At 42.6% G+C, this 17,023-nt stretch overlaps 2 protein-coding genes across 2 annotated transcripts in view; one reads left to right on the plus strand and one right to left on the minus strand.

Moving 5' to 3' along the window:
* The window catches only part of gpm6bb (glycoprotein M6Bb), a 387,662-nt gene that overhangs the window by 200,192 nt on the left and 170,447 nt on the right, over window positions 1-17,023 (plus strand). The window lies entirely within an intron of this gene.
* Window positions 9,515-17,023, minus strand: part of LOC139340419 (anosmin-1) — a 40,299-nt gene continuing 32,790 nt past the window's right edge. Inside the window, exons 10-14 of the mRNA XM_070976233.1 lie at window positions 14,970-15,058; window positions 13,677-13,848; window positions 12,995-13,215; window positions 12,180-12,321; window positions 9,515-10,748 (exon numbers count right to left, since the gene is read on the minus strand). Coding sequence (XP_070832334.1) covers window positions 10,690-10,748; window positions 12,180-12,321; window positions 12,995-13,215; window positions 13,677-13,848; window positions 14,970-15,058 — 683 coding nt within the window. The 3' untranslated portion in view covers window positions 9,515-10,689. The remainder of the gene's footprint in view (window positions 10,749-12,179; window positions 12,322-12,994; window positions 13,216-13,676; window positions 13,849-14,969; window positions 15,059-17,023) is intronic.

Consider the following 17,023-nt stretch of genomic DNA (forward strand, 5'->3'; position numbering starts at 1 on the left):
AAAAAAACTTCCCCAGTATGAAAGATTAACTCAATTCAATATTTTCACATAAAGTATGTTGAATAGGCTCAAATTCAAAGGCACTTTCTCTCTCTGAACACATTTCATCCTTGATAAATGCCAGAGGCTAACACTATTTCTTTTGTATGAAAAGAGCAAGAGAAAAGCAGCAGAGAACGAGTGTGTGGGTGTGTGTGAGAGAGTGGGAGGGGTGGACGGAGATGGGATCAGATACACAAACAGCAACCGAAAAAACTGAAAAAATAGGAGGAAAAAAAGAGCGGTGAGAAAGAAAAACAACGGCTTTGGACACCTGTTCAAAGGCATTCTAGCAGGCCTTTGCCGTAAGAGAAAGATGACTCACACTGGCAGAGGATCAGTTGATTGGAGGTGTGTCATTTAGCAGCTCCGACGTCTCTGTCAGTGAGTGATTGCACACAACAGACCCCTGATCTTTTTTAACCACAACAACAACAACGGCTCAGCCTGCAGAGAAGCCGTGCTTGACACAAACCTATCCTCTGCTAACAAGAGCCAGACACATCAGCCAGAGTGCTATTCTTGGCAGTTAGCGCTGGTCCTCTATGAAAGACAGATCATGCAGCAAGGCCAGAGGACTACTAGAGGGATTTTGCAGCAACCACTACAGTGGTTAGTTAATATAATGTTTGCTTTTTATATTATCTTTACATACTGTGGCTTCCTCTTCTTGATTCGGTCATATTAATTGAGTTAATCAAAGATCAGTCTTGTGCCCTGCAGCAAAGGCTTGATTTAGTCTCATGAACAGAAACAGAGGATTTCATAAAACAAGAAGATGAGAGTGCTGAAACACTGCATGAATTAAACAATGTACTTTGATTAAAGGAATAGGGATATACGCCTATTTGCTTTCATGTAGAGTTAGATGAGAGGATCAGTGGAACTCTTGTATTTCTATGCTAAATTAAGCTGCAGCCATTAGATTGTTAGCTTAGCTTAGCTCGAAGGCTGAAAGCAGGGAGAAAGTGCCAGGTTGGCTCTGTCCAAAGGTAACGAGAGCTGCCAACAAGCACCTCTGAAGCTTACAAATGAACGTGTTATGTCCCGTTTGTTTAATCCTCACAAAAACCAGAGTGTTAAAACAACAAGTTGTGGTTAGAGGCTTTATGCAAATAAAGATTAGTATTATGCTAAGCTAATCATCTGCTGGCAGTAGCTTCAAAGTTAGCTTACAGACATGAGGACTCTATCAATGTTCTTATCTAACGCTTGGCAAGTAAGTATATTTCCCAAAAAGTGGAACTATTCTTTTTTTTTGGGTGATGTGGGCAGTGGATTTATGTCTCCAAAATACTAAAAAATATACTTTTGAGGTTGTGAAATTCACTAATGAAAGCTCATATTATAAGTGTTCATCACCTGGATAATGGTTTTGAATACATAGTGCCTTCGTGTGCTTGGAGCTTAATCTCCAAGCAATTTCTTCATCACTTTATGGCATTATTTTTTTCCAAAGGTAACATGAGGTTGACTTTGTTCGAAACCAAGCATAATAAGTTTGCTTTTGCTGAAGATTAATTGAAACTCAATCCAGAAAGCCACTAAAAAGATGATGGTAAAATATTGTCAGAGCTGAAAAGAATCTGCAACGCATTAAGAGCCTTGCTTGGAGGAGCAGATGAAAGGCGCTGCCCTTATATTAAAAGAACTGCTGGGGAGGTGAAGGATTCTCCTCAGGAGAAATCAAAAACACTCTTTTCCCACTGGCGCACTGACAGTAACTCACCGGGCTGTCAATCCATTTTAATCAAATTATTGTGATGTTTCAAACAGTCTATTTTAAAACTGGAATGACATAAGTCTGAGAGACTGCTAGTTTCACATTATGAAAGCTGTTTTCAATCAGATCTGCACAATATTTCATTGTCTTTGGAGCTTTGCTTTAAAGGACTGTGAATATGAGAAGAGATGAGCACAGAGATGAGCTGAGGGGGATCTTTGGCAACATCATACAGCCGCCGACGTGAGAAGAGAGAGCGCTGAGAGACACGGCACAAATCACACGAAGCAGTAGATTGTCTCTGAATTGAAAGGAGGAAAACGTTTGTTTGTTTAGCGCATATGGCTCTTACAGGAACCATGTGGTTTTTCAGGAATCCTGACAGCTGATGTTTCATAAAACAGAGTCTCGTGTGTGGAGTAATTAAACATCAAGCAGTTAAAAAACCCCAAATATGCTGCTGCGGCCGTCAGATGTCAGTGTGAAGGAATGGAGAGTGAACTGAGCCTGGAACATGTGCTCTAGGTGTCTGTCATAAGCGATGAAAAGCAGATTGTCTCAAAAAAAGTATCAGATAAGTAGCTGATAATGTCATCTATCCCAATGGTGGGACGTGGTTAACAGCCACTTACCTTCAAAGCACGGAAAAAGAGAGATCATCCGTCGTTTAGCCGTGCTGTGCAAACCTTCCTAACATGAATACCATATGTTTTTTTCTCCTCCTGAGTGTCATAAACGTGTTGCAGGCTGCACGGGCACAGCGGCCTGCCCTGACACTGAATCACAGGAATCCCTCGGCTCGTCTAAATCTTCAGCCCACTCAACACCTCAACACAAACGGAACTGTTTATGTTGCAAACAGCCTCCAAAAAGCATACTCGCAACACTGCAGTGAGACAAGGGATTTATGATCAAGATGTCACCGTTCTGTTTCACACATTGATCCTCCCATTGTCCCGCTGCAGACATCCCTACTGTCCTTTACACGATCTGTCACTGTGCTGAAAATTTGGACTCTAACAAACGCCCCGGTGGTGTGGCTGAGATATCGACCATCATGCTCTGCTCGCCATCGCCCTCGCCCTCTGAGACAAACAAGACACAGGAAATAGTCAGCCATCACTGAGGTCATAAATTGAAGTTATGAGAGGATGAGAAGTGCCTTGAAATGTGCATTATGTGGTGATAAGGTACTCTTTTTAATGGTTTTTAATGCCTTTGTTCAGCATTATAACTCTTTAATGGTTGTGCCTTATAGATCAATAGTAACACATTAACAACTTTTTAAAAAAGCTGTTAACCTTTATGACTGTTGTCACAGCATAACTGTTGAGTGAATGGCTTATTCATAAGAGAGTAAATATTAAAGGGTTATTCCGCCACAAAAGTTCAAGTTTGAGGGTCTTTCTATGAATTCTAGTGATCCATGACCTGAATGAATGAGAATCTTCTCAGATACATTTCAGGGTCTTCCTTTTTCTTTTTTAAATTATATTTTTGGACCTTTTAATGCCATTGTTGGATAAATGACAGCAGAGACATTACAGGAAATGAGGAAAGGGTGATACGGGGAATGACAATATATGTATACAATGACAGCCAGAAGCAAAACAGGGACTTTACAGTTCATGTTAATAATAAAGAGTGGTGCTACGAATTTATGTTCAGGCCTACACGTGTAAAAGCATGATTTCTTACACACCCAAAGCCATCATCAGTGTCTTTTTTTATTTTTGATCCTTTGCTGGACATTACTGACAACGCCAAACTATGAAGTGAAGCCGGTCGAACTCTCTCTCGGGGCAGTTGGTGTTCGTACGGCGCGAGACGCCGATGACCAGAGAGCGAGAGTGTTTGACTCTCACCAGCCAGGCCCTCTGTTTGACATCATGTTTTTTTAACGAGAGCCAGCTGCATGCAACATCAGCATTCAACTTCATACCAGCATAAAAAAAAAACAAAAAAAAAACATGAAAGTTAGTGCTTTAAACATGTCCAGATTCCTTTCTACGCCACGGGCAGAACTAGCCTGCTCGTCAGCATTACAATCAATGGTGCCTGTGATCATCAACGGTGGAAATGAGCTCTTAGCTTTGGAGCACGCGCACACACACACACACACTCACACACACACACACACTCACACACACACACACACACACACACACACACACACACACACACACAGAGGCAGGATGAAATACTGCGTATTCATTATATAAACATTGTGGTTTGCTGAGCCATGTGCTGGCTTTGTTTTTAATGTATTTAGATCATCATCTTCATACAAAATGAAAACAAAAAATCATATTATCCTGGTGCTAATTTATCTGTGGAGTCAATTGCTGTCCCGTGTTTTTGGGGCCCCGTAAAAGCTTTTGCCTCTACGGCTGCAGTGATTGCACGTATAAGCTGTTCTTTTACAGTGTAATCAATTTCATGCTCCCTTTTCAGCTCATGCCTCATTTTGATTTTCTCAGGACAACAAATGGATTTAACAGAAATTTGGAAAAACATCCCAATGGCTTCACGGTGAGGAATAATTACCTCTGATGCCCTCTTTGTTTATGTAAACAAATGGTTCATTTATCATTTTGGGTATGAACCAGATGTGAATCAACAGCAGTCCTTCCAATATGAAGAGAGAAAGCAGACAGATGTATGGATGGACTGTTCAAAGGAGCATCTTTGCCAGTTAAGATGGACACAGAGCAGATATTCCTCAGAGAAATCTCAAATTAAAATGTGCAGCTGTGCTTGAGCTGAAGTAAGAATCAGACTTTTTGTTTAATATAAAAAGAGCAAGAAAAGAAAATGTGGATTTTAATCAGGAAACAAGCCCTCAGAACACATTTTTCACTGCTCTTTTCTCTGTCACGCAAGTTTCTTTCGACATAGCGAGGAAGCAGAGGCACTGAAGCGTAGTGTTTACACATCACATTATGCCTGCCATAATTTCCACTTGTTCTGTAACTGCCACTTTGGATGGCAGATGCATCATCTTATTAACACCTCTGAATTAGCGCACAGAGCTGGAGATGTGTTTACAGTCTGACTCTGCGTCCGCCTTGTGGAGTCTTTAGCGGCAGGAAAAGCGGAGGAAACTCTGTTCTCCCCTGACAATATCTATTTCAACATCCTCTGTGTGGATTCCATCTGAACTCAACCCCTGACCCCTTCTCTTGTCCCTGAGCGTGGGTCCTGCCCTCACGCTGCCGTCCATCCTCCTGGGTACATGCTGACCTTTGAACTCTGCCTCGCCTCTGAGGCCCGGCTACCGACCCCTGCACACCGACTTCACAGGAGAGGAGAACACAAGACGGAAAGTTGCCCCTCATCACTAGTCACGCCTGAGGGTATACGGCGTTGTATAAAAGCAGACACCACCCAGCGATCCCAACTTAAAAGTATCCGCTGTTGGATTTTGAGTTATGACCTATAAATTGCGCCATTAAGAGCATAGTTTACCTCAACACACTCAACAGTCGCGTAACACTGAATTGACCGTGGTGAATAGATGATGGCAAACTTCCTAACTTCATTAATTACGAGTGGGTCACTTGGGTCAACATCTGTTTATTCTCAGGAAGGAGCATTAAGGGGATTAACACTAATCAGAGGGGATTATAAGCAGCTATTACCCAGCTGGATGGCACTTTCCTGCCCCATCTCTTCACTTTGTAGGCGTGTGGAGAAGGATGTTTGGTTTGAAGGATGTTTGGTTTGGGAAGAGGGGCCTGGACACTGATTCCTCTGCTGATGTTGTCTTTGTAAACACAAACATGCTAAACCTGTATGCTTACCTTTGACCCAAACTCCTTGAATGGCATTTGAACAAAGTGTGTTTCAGGTCAGGTGAAGGGTAAGCGTTTGCACAATGTTTCATACTGTAGGTTAATTCATCGTGAGGATCAGCAGAAGACTTCATGCCTCATTAGATATTCTGCCTATGGTTTTATACACTGAGCGACCAGGTTATTGGGAAATCTGCACAATCTAATGCGACAGCTCTGCTAAAATGTTTAGATTTGCTGGTGGTTGTTTCAGAGAGGTGTTGATTGAACTGAATTATGTATATATTTACGCACTGAGCTTAGATACAGTTTTAGCTACGTGCTCTTCAGCTGAACATTTCAGTTTCACGCCAGCTTTGAACCTCTACTCCTCTGCACTTCAGCGGGAAGCATTGTACCCTTTACATTCATGTGGCAGCTTACAATTACTAGTTACTTTGCAGATTAAATGCAATACATATGAAGCAGCATGAAGCATTGTTGTAGATCAAATAATAATATTATACATACAATATATCATATAACAAGAAACTGCAATAATTAGTTATTATTATTATCATTATTATTGCTGTTAATAAGAATAGCTAATTCTTTTACTTTTCATACTTAAAGTACATTTTGCTGATTATGATTCTGTACTTTTACCTGAGTAAAAGCTTTCATGCATGACTTTCACTTATAATAGAGTATTTTACAATGTGGTATTGATAGTTTTCCTTTAAAGAATGCCAGTACATCCTCCAGTACTGATCATACTGAGAGGCGATTTAATATTTTACCTCCCTCAGCACACCTCTCTAAAATAGTCCAATATATCTCTGCTGCAGTTGCCACAGAGTGACCACAGAGCTGCATCAACAGCTCGCTGACACGGTGTCAACACAAATGAACATTATCAGGTCTGAGAGCTGTTGTGCTGGACTGCATTTGATTGCACAGGTGTACCTTGTAAGCTGGTAACTTTGTTTATATGAGGTAACTCTGTCTTGGTATTATTACAGCAGCTCAGCCGCGGACTTGTGCAGCCCGCAATGGCACATCTTCCATTTCATCCAAAATATACACGAAAGAGAGCTTTTCCAGGCGCAGAGACGAGGAAATCAAGTTCCCCCGTGGAGCCACATGAGCAAAGGAAATTGTTGCTAAAATGAAAGGCAGAAAAAATAAACACAGCATCTGTCTGTCTGTGGATGTTTTCATTTCTACGTCCTGATAGTGCTGCTTTAGAATCGCAGCACACACATATGCTTATCAAGCTTTACACTTCATCAACGTTTATAGAACAAGAAACGAATACTAAGCTTGTCATCAGAGTTGTAGCGCATACAATGTGTGGCATACATGTTCTCAGGTCTGTTCATGCGTTCTGGTCTTCATTAGACTTTGACTGAACATCTTTGCGGCCTGACAGAGAGATCCTTTCATGTGTCCCCTGCCTGGTCCCACTCACCAGAGCCTAAGCAGAAACATGCCACTGCCCAGGGCAAGGTCAGATTTCTCACCATACCACAGCATTAAAGCAACATTGCTTTCCTAATGGAGGGGGGAAAACACTCTGGTTATTTTTCATCAATCTCACAGACAATATATTCCATCTCATCATATTGAAGGAGTACCAGAGCAAATGGATGTTCTCCATGTGGTAGTAATCTGGAGCGAATGTCTGGCTCTGCTCGATGATCTCACTGACCTGAAACTCACATGAGAGTACAATTTCAAATTGTTCAGGTTACGATAAGTGTCATCGGAAAAGGGAAAGTAAAGTCCATCCATTTTTTTGCCTCATCCTTCAAAGCCACGCTACGGGCAGGATTGGACCGATCATCAAAGCCTAACTTGAACCCGTCCTGTAACGTTACAGTTGCTCTGTCAACAATAGCAGGATGACCATAAAAGTATTTTAAATTTGATAAATACTGATGCACGGCTCATTGCAATGTTTTTCTGCAGGACGGGTGCGAAGGGGTTAGAGGAAATGTGTGGGAGAACAAACAGTGCATCTTTGTCGCACTTCACTCAATGGACTCACTGTGTTATTCTCATAAAAAGAGGCCTAATGTCAGCCAGAAGACGGGTAAATATTTACCCGACCGGGATTATTCAAAGAGACAAATTAATTTTCAGAAATGGGTTAAAATATGAAAGCAGTATCCCCTGCCTGACTCTCACAAAAGGGATGTAATGTCATGCAAAGTGAATAAGCCCTCAGTGGCCTTGTACCATCAGAGACAAAGCTTTTGTACTGACGACTGGCCTATTATTTAGTTGTTGCATTTTTTTCCCTTTCTTTTATGTCCTCGGAGACTTGGACGTCTTGCAACATGCCTCAAAAGAGGCTAGAGGCCCTTTTGTTTTGAGGTTTTCACACTTGAGGGCCATGGTATTTGGTGTGTGTAGAGAGGGACTGTGACAGCCTGAAAGGGAGAGGGGCTGGGCTGGCTCACACAGAAAGGAGCCTTGGCTAAACACTGGCCCCGCTCCTAGAAAAGAAGGAGGGATTAGCGTGCACAGACCAAGAGGAACTAATCTCCTGTGACATAATAGAACTGTACATAAACAACATCCCTGAGAAGTGAGTGGCGAAGCATTGACTGACTGAAGAGGCTGGGTGTGTGAAAGCGAGGGCTCGCTGCATGCGGAAAACGGCGATGAGAGCACAGACTTCAAATCTAAACATCTGGGCAGCAGCAAACATTGCTCAACACACACAAATATACAAACACTGCACCCATTTCACAGAGACACAAACAACACAGTGCATGATTTATCATTTTTCATCTGACACTGACATATTTGCAATGCTGAATTGACATTGATTAACCTCCAACAGACGAGAGGGAAACTATGACTTTGCGAGTGGAGCACTAGAATAACATTTGCCTATTTGGTGACTCTAATTTTCCTTAAGTGTATCAGAGGTAAGGCAAATTAGAACTGCAATTTCAAACAAGGCGATGGCTCAGGGGGAAAGGAGAAACTCATGAAAATGCATCAGTTTGAGCCTGGGAAGCAAACTGCACCAGTTGGAAAAGAACACTTCAGATTCATCAATTACCATTTTCCTGTCTTTCTTGTCATAGTAAACAGCAGAGACACAATTTGACTTCTGTTTGTGTGCATTCTCCATCGCACACATTTCTGTGGACCGAATTAATTCTACAGCTGTTTGTTTTTTTGTTCTTTTTTTTAATCTGAATTGAACTGAATCTACGCTGTCAGAAATGAATGAGTGAATCATCAACTGATGAAGATACTGACGTTAATGCAGTGCATTGGAAGGTAAATGCGCTTAAAGTCACTTTGGTCGAAAATGTTTGCATCACGAACTGAAATGTAGTGACGATCACTTGTCAGTCAGTATATCTGTGGTGCAAATAAACCTCTGTGTCACTGAATCCTGGATACACATGATGAAATACATCAGCCGTGCACTATTAAATACTATCCTGCCCGCACTCCTTTCAGGATTATGGTATGTGTGCTAAAAAAAGGTTTTCATCTGACGCACACAAATAACTCAGCTTGCGGTTTTTAACACAAAAATCATACACTCTGCACACACAGGCTCAACTCTCACAGTGTCACTCTTAGCTTTATTTTCTTGTAAACATTTCCACTTTTCATTTTACGAGGGTGAAAGGCTGCTGAGCAGAGGAGGGATTTAATGCTTTTCAAACACACAAGTGCTCTGAGAAGCAGAGCAATGCATTGAGGGGTGCCCAACCTCAGCGATGGTAAATTCACCCGGGCTGGTGAGCTAGATGACCTGTTTATTTGGACTTGCAGAGCGCATGTCTCAGGCTCCTGGGCCCATCAGTGAATATGCTGTACACAGTCTGCCATGACGGGTCTTACAGCCAAAATAAGCAACAGTAACTGCCAAAGAGTTGAGCACGGGGAGGAGAAGCATGTCTATTTACTGCTCACAGCAGCTTCAATTACACAAACAGCAAAGGGAACTGGTTAAGGATTATTTTATTACTTAGCATTTTGTACAGTTTCTACCATGGAAAAATAACATGTAACATAAGACTGTATTTACAATTCCATTTTTACAAAATGTCTTTACAAGATTTTCTGACGGTTCAAAAACTTGAGACTAGAACACACAAAAACATACACATTCACACACATCCAAACCAAACTTTGTAATACACACATAAATAAATATAGACATTCACTGACTGCTCCACGACAAAGATTTCTACAGCCAAGAACATGTACAATTCATCATTTCCACACAAGTTATAATTTCAGTAATAAACATTACATATTACTCCCAATATAATTCTTTGTTAATCTGTTAATGAAATATTGCTAATATACTGAAAAGAGGTAACACAGACATTATTTCATGCCAACAGAATGCTAACGGTTGTCATGCAAAACCATTACGAGCTTTCAATTTGAAGCAAGTAATTCATTTACAGTTCAAAAATCAAATGTACTACATGCAACATACTATGTGAAATATTCTGGGTTAGACAACAATGACTTTAGTTACATTATCCATCAGTACTGACTGTATGCCTAAGCGCCTCTTTAATGGGTAACACAAAATAAATAGATGAATTTCTACTTTTCTTTCTCCTTGAATAAACAATTGTTTAACAGTTCTGCCATTTTCTGCCATCCATGTTCAATCATCTTCAATCAAGTTGTCAACATAATTGTTTTTCTTTAAACCTTGAACTAATTGCTTGCCATTAATCATGTGATTACGTCCCATTGAATTTTGTTGCTGCGTACAATGACAGCTGGATCGCAACCATTTTTAGGACTTCCTTATTTTTTTAATTTTCAAAACTTCCTGGTGAGTTGGGGTGGGGGGGCGTGCTGGGAAGCTGTGTGCTAACCAATGCAGAATATGAGACCTTGCGGCATATATTTCACTGTACAAACCGACCCATCCGGTGACATGTATCAGTCAGGAGGGAGGGTTTAAGAAGGAACAGCTGACATGTTGTGGAGCCTGAAGAGGATGGACCCATATTTCACGAGCAGGGGTGGGGAGGGGTCAGTTCATGGTCGGGTGCGCTGTGTTTCTGTTTGGTTCCACACATTCCTTCCCTGACAGACAGGAGCAGAGAGCCACGGGTACTTCTCCCTGTTGGGTTTGCCTCTACTTGCAACTCAGTGTCTCTCTACTGATGGCTTCTGGTGGTGAGAGTGATGCTGCCGGAGTCTGGGTCCTGGGAAAAGAAAGAGCTCTGTCAGATGCCACTTCAGAGATTTGGGTCTTAGCAATAGCTGTTTTTCAAACAATATAAATGGGCTCGTTTTGCTACTTGCTGTTGCTGCTGATACATAGCAGGGATTAACCTGTTATCTAGGTCATAAACACTTTTTATATCCTCTCCTTCTGCTGAGCTCAATGGGTCTTTTCTGTAAAAAATATGCTGCCTAACAAAGTAATGTGGCGGAAGCACAGCATCTTTTCTTGCTGATTTTTTGGCTTGGGGGCAACGGAACCAAGCTATAAACACAACACTGACATATTATCCCCTCATGAAGTTGTATTCTGAAATTGTTGGCAAGCAGTTGCCTATTTACACATCGAGCAGACGCAGCATGTATTTAAAATCGTGCTTTTGGCAACCTGTTGCGTGTAAGATCAATATTCATGAATGTAAGATCAATATTCACTCTCCTTTTACGTTCACTTTGCTCTCCAAAGATTCATGAGGAAACTATCCGACTCTTTAACTGCTAAATGCTCCATTATGTTCACACCAGCTAGCATTTGGTGCGAGGCAGATAGTGTACATGCTATAGCATCTGGACACGATGCTTATGAGAGCAGTGAGAGTGAAACAAATAGTAATGTTGCCATCTGGAAAACCAAAATAGTGAGCTGAAAGATGGCAAAACACTCTGTAGAGCTGAGGGGATCTGCTGTAATTCTCTGTGGGTTCATCACTTCGAGCAACCACTTTCACAGACAAGTACGCATGTGATCCGTTGTTGTTATTAAAATATGTCTTCATCTCTAAAGGTATGGTTTAAACACATCATATCTCATTTGTTTAAGTCTAAAAATCTGCAGTTTTACCGGGGTGTGTGTGTGCCAGGCTATTTCTTGGCTCTGAGAAGTTGCCAGGCAACATGTTAATTAGTGAGCTTTCACACATAGTTCCCGGTAAATTACTGGGGCAACCTTTCAGGCTCTGCCAGTGATTTTCACATGCAGCTACATTCAGGAACATTTCTGCTTTGCACCTTTTCACACATGGCATGGCAATGCCAGAACAGATGGAGGAAGACACAGTCCAGCGGATGGTGGTAATACAACCCTTGTGGATGCCAACCGCCATAAAAGTCAAGAGAAGAAGAAGAAGAAGAAGAAGAAGAAGAAGAAGAAGAAGAAGAAGAAGAAGATGAAGAAGAAGAAGAAGAAGAAGAAGCAAGGCTGATGTATATGCAGACGGCGAAGATGTCGTTTTTGCCTGGTGCTCTTGTAATGGATTGAAAATTCAACAGGTTTGTGAGACTATTTGTGGACATGGTGAAGCACAACAGATACCAAATATATTTTTTAAATCCAGCTCATGAACTGAGCCCATTAACGTAGAAGCTGTTACTCCTCAACATGTTTGACATAGCAACAGGTGACAGCAACTTACGGTGTTGAATGACTGGTAAAATGTTCGGGGTCTGGAAGGTCTTGACAGTGGCAGGACCTTCTCCTCCGGTTGTTATGACCTGCACCTCCAGCCTGTAGTAGGTGGACGGCCGCAGGTTGGACACGACAAGCAAGTTATGATCCTGCCAAGGGAGGGGGGAGAGCAGCAGAAGACATGCAATCAGTTGAAATACGACAGAGCGTGACTTTGGATTTGAAAGGGCTTGAATTTGAATGGGCTGTAAACCAGGGGAGTATCAACTGCATAGCTGTCTGTGCACAAGCCACAGACAAAAACAAAGACTTTGTTTTCATAAGGCTTGCTGTCTCTCTTTCTCGCTGCCAGCTTGATAAAGTGTGCGGTGGGTGGTTTTATTTATAGACAAGCTCCAGAGGCTGGGAGGTGCAGATAGGCGGAACGTGTTGTTGATGGAGCAGATTATGTCAAAGAGCGGCATTTTCAGAGCTCTCACGGAGGATGAAAGAGGAAGACGTGAAGGCAGATGAAAAGGTAGAGGAGGAGAACTTCAAGCAGGACACAACACTTCCTCAGATCTATCCCTGTGTCTGTCTGCACACCGCTGCTTATCGCAAGATTCATGCAAAGAGGCCACAACAGTCTTATCCTCAAATCACCCTCACCTCTGACAGATGCTGTGAAATGAAAAGCTGAAGATAGAACATACTGTCCTACTGCAAGGGGCAGTTTACTGACTATGTATGACAGAGCCTGGTCCCTGTGGTGGAAACATGTTCTATCTGTAGCATTTGAAAACTGCCTTTACTCCGTGGCTCTCAGAATGAAGACAGACTTACTGGAGGCAGAATCTGGGACTGGGAGATGATGCTGTTGGGCAGGCTGTTTTGTCGGCTTTCAGTAGTGATCTCAGCCCAGGTGACCTGGAAGCCCGTGATTCGCTGATTTGGAGCCATCCTGGACACACGCCACAGGAAGTTGCCGGTGATGTTTCCCTCGTTGATGGAGAAAGAGGCCGTCAGGTTCTCTGGCTTTGCCAAAACCTTTGGAAGTCCCGTAGCTGTTGGGACAAAGGTGGTCTCAGTCGGGGGCGTTGATATTCAAAATTCTGGGATATATCGTTGGCATATTTGTTTTCTCGCCAATTTCCACCTGTTCATGACCCGTATGACGGAGCTGATCGCTGCCATTCTACTCAATGACTGCATTTCCTCTGGGTGTGTAGTGTCTCATTTTCAGAAGTGTTTACTAGTGAGCTTTAGAGGTGCTGGTATGTGGATTTTGTTTCCCCTGCTTCCGGTCTTTGTGCTAAGCTAAGCTAAGCTCAGCTGCTGGCTGTGCACAGACATGAGAGTGGTGACTCCTTTTTTTCATCCGACTCTTTGCAAGAATACAACTATAAATGTGGAACTCAGGATGATTATCATGATTGTAAGTCCCTACGGTGTCAGATTACTGTGTCTACACTAATACAGATGGATTTTAAAATGCCCTTTACGCGTCAAACATCTTAACACTCACCTCCCTCCCCTGGGCAGGGGATGTGTTTGTGAGTCTTGCTCCGGATGGTAGCGCAGGATGGGGTGAGGAAGGTGGTGCTCTCGTCCTTGGAGCGTCTCTTGGACTTGAGCATGTGAACGGTAACTTTGTACTTGCAGGAGAACAGCAGGCCTGGGAGGTTGATGTAGTTCTCCTGAGCCAAGAAACACATTATTCAGCCCTGATGACTTTGACATGTCACCGAGGTCAGGTCCCATGGAGCTTCAGAGATAATTAAATACACAGCGCCGGGGCAGATCACTTTCCTGCTAAGGCCTCAGGAACATGCCCCACATTACAGGACCACTTTGAACACTCACATGGTCGGGGTTAGGCCACTACTCCTCTATTCAACTTACAATAGAAATGATTTTTTTATCGCTTCCACATGTGGCAAAACACAAGAGGATCTTAATTAAGAAGCAGCAAACAAAGTGAATTCATGTGTAATTTTAAAGAGAACGGCCTGCAAATCCACATTATTGAATTCTGTGCCGCAGTCTTACAATTCACACTCATTTCAAACTTTAATCGTCTATTGATCTGACCAAAAAAAACCAGCTCATTTCTTACCGAGGAAACAAAAAAATCGTGCTGACTAGTGGATTTAGATCTTGCATTTGTAATAAAGACGTTCTACATTAAGAGGCAGTCCCTTGAGAAAGGGTGTGTGTATATTCCCTGTGATATGGAACAGCTTTGATTAAAAGTGAATGAGGCGCTGTGCTCACATAAAAGCACAAGCCTGGACTCCTTCCCAGTGATCTATAGAAAGTGGATGTATATTCCCTAGCAACCGGAGCGCCAGTCCCCAAAGAATGTGTTGATTGCCAAGCCTCTGCCATCCTGTATCAGCCTGAGCTCCAACAGTTAACCCCCCCCCCACCCCCAGACTCTCCCCCACAGACCTTCCTGCACCCTAAAAGAAAGCCCCATGCAGGAGCACGGCTTGGGCCGTTGGAGGTGAATGATCCTCCATTCCGGGAAACATTGTTTAAGTAAATGCGTTTTATTGGCCAACACACCACATGCCTGACCACATGACTGACTCATAATATTCAAAACAACAGCCAGCGATTTGCCCAGTGCAAATCCAACACAACAGGGCTTCAGCTCACTCAGCGGAGTGGTTTTCTTTAGCCGAGCTGTCCTTTCTAAGCGTCAGACAAAAGGTTAGGCACGTGCTTTGCATAGCACAGAGCTGCTGATCGAGCCATAGCTCTGCGCGCTGCACTCTGTGATCGGACCCTCAGCTGGACGCCGCTGGAGACTAACCTGCGTGACGGATTTCTCTGGTCCTCGGGTCTCGTTGTGGCTGCAGTATTCCGGCATCCACTGGACATGGTAGCGACTCACGGAGGGGTCTGAAACAAAGGGAGGATGAGATGAGAGAATGTCGCACGACTCAGCATTCACATCTTTCACTTCTTTACATTTTTATGTAAAAACACTCCATTACAAGAGCACGCCCTGTATCGTATGGGAATATTATGAGCCACAGGAACTGAAGTGGTAAACAAAGTCCTCAAGAAACAGCAGAATGTGCATCAGTGTTTCACAGATGCAGTCATTGTATTGATTTCTATTTCATTTAATATTTGATTCATTCATCAAGTAGAGTTGCTGGTTCGAGGTTCTCAAATGTAATGATTTGCTGCTTTTCTCTTAGTAACAGCACAAATCATGCTTTGGACTGCCGATGGACAAAACAAGCTGGTTCTAGGTGGATGCTTTTCACTGTTTTCTTACTTTTTACAGATTAAACAATCAAGCAGTTAATTATTAATAAAGATATTCCTTAGTTTGATCATTGGTGGAAGCAATTCTATTTAATTTCCATACTGTTGACTAGTTTAACCTAGCTAACAGTATTTTAGAATCATGTATTTATACGAACATCAGAGTTTTATCTATGAAATCTTAGAAAACCAATAAGTAACAATCGGCTCTAGTATATTTGAAACTGAAAGGTTGGTGGTTCACTCCCTGAGCTCGTCCTCTACATGTTAAAGTGTCTTTTAGTGAGACATCAAACTGCTCTACATGTATGAGTGTCCATAAAAGTTTAACTGGCTTTAAACAGATTAATACAGCGGTCAAATAAATGTCGTTGAGCAAGAAGAACACTTCTGCTCCTCTATTTCCTGAAGCGTGGAGAGGTTTAAGTATAAAGTAGCCTTGGATAAATTAAAACTGTACTTTAGTACAGTACTTGAGTAAATGTGCTTAGGTATGTGATGGCACTGCACTCACTGAACATCGACCAGATATCAAAAGACAATCTGACAGGCTGAAATGATTAACTGATGGCTATCTCACAAATTGCAACACTCCCTATCTGAGATCACTGTTTCCATTATTGATGATCGTGATAACTTGTGTCTCTGAAAATAAAAAGAAACCACTTCCTTCTTTGTCTTTGCATTAGTTTATTAACATGCTTTTCCTGTTTCCTTTTGTCCGCTTAAGGCTCAGTTCTCAACCCAAACTTTCCTGCTTCAACTTTAAAGATTTGCATTCTCATCAGTGGCGCGGCAGCCTTGCTCACGCTGGGACACAGCGACTCTCTACTGTACAGTAGCCCCCCCATGAGCTCATCAGCAGTGTTTATCCGCCCATCACCCTCATCTTATGTTCCTAGATTTGTTATTCATTCAAGTGTGTCGCTTGGATTTGTGAAATACTTCTCCGATTAATAATTGAGTTATGCTGCGTTCGCCCCTCGGCGCAGGGCCTGGGTTGTAGTGGGGAGATAAAAGGGGTCCTTTGAAGGCTTAGACACAGATCTGGCACTAGGAGCCCCTGAGGTCTTTGGAAGCAGAAGAGAGGAATTACAGGGAACCAGGAAATCGGGAAAAAATAAACAAGATATGCTTAGCCGGGTCTGACGGAGAGGGGAAGTGGTATGTAAAACAAGAAAAGGGACATGGAAATCAGGTAGAGAACAGAACCTCAGCGGCGTTCGATAAATCATGACTGGAAGCGAGCCTAAGAAGTGCCGCCACCGCCGGACTGCTCTCTATTGTCTGGGTGGTGTTCAGACAGTGATATATTATCTGAGCTGGTGTACAGTAAGGCTCTCTTTCGTCTGCTGGAGACTACCCAGAGGTCAGGCTGCTTTGGATCACAGAGACAATGACTGAGAGTTTAATCACAGTTCGGTTAACCTGTCCCTTTTGTCCGTCACACAAACCAGATGTCCAGAGACTGCAACTCTCCAGGCCATCTGCATGTCTGTATGTTTACAGGAGTGGAAGCCAGATTGCCAAGAGTCAAAGCCCCAGTCATCCCTCAGACTAATGAGTGGCAGTAGCACATACAAATACTGC

This window comes from Chaetodon trifascialis, chromosome 12 (genome assembly GCF_039877785.1).
Source record: "Chaetodon trifascialis isolate fChaTrf1 chromosome 12, fChaTrf1.hap1, whole genome shotgun sequence".
Classification (NCBI taxonomy): domain Eukaryota; kingdom Metazoa; phylum Chordata; class Actinopteri; order Chaetodontiformes; family Chaetodontidae; genus Chaetodon; species Chaetodon trifascialis.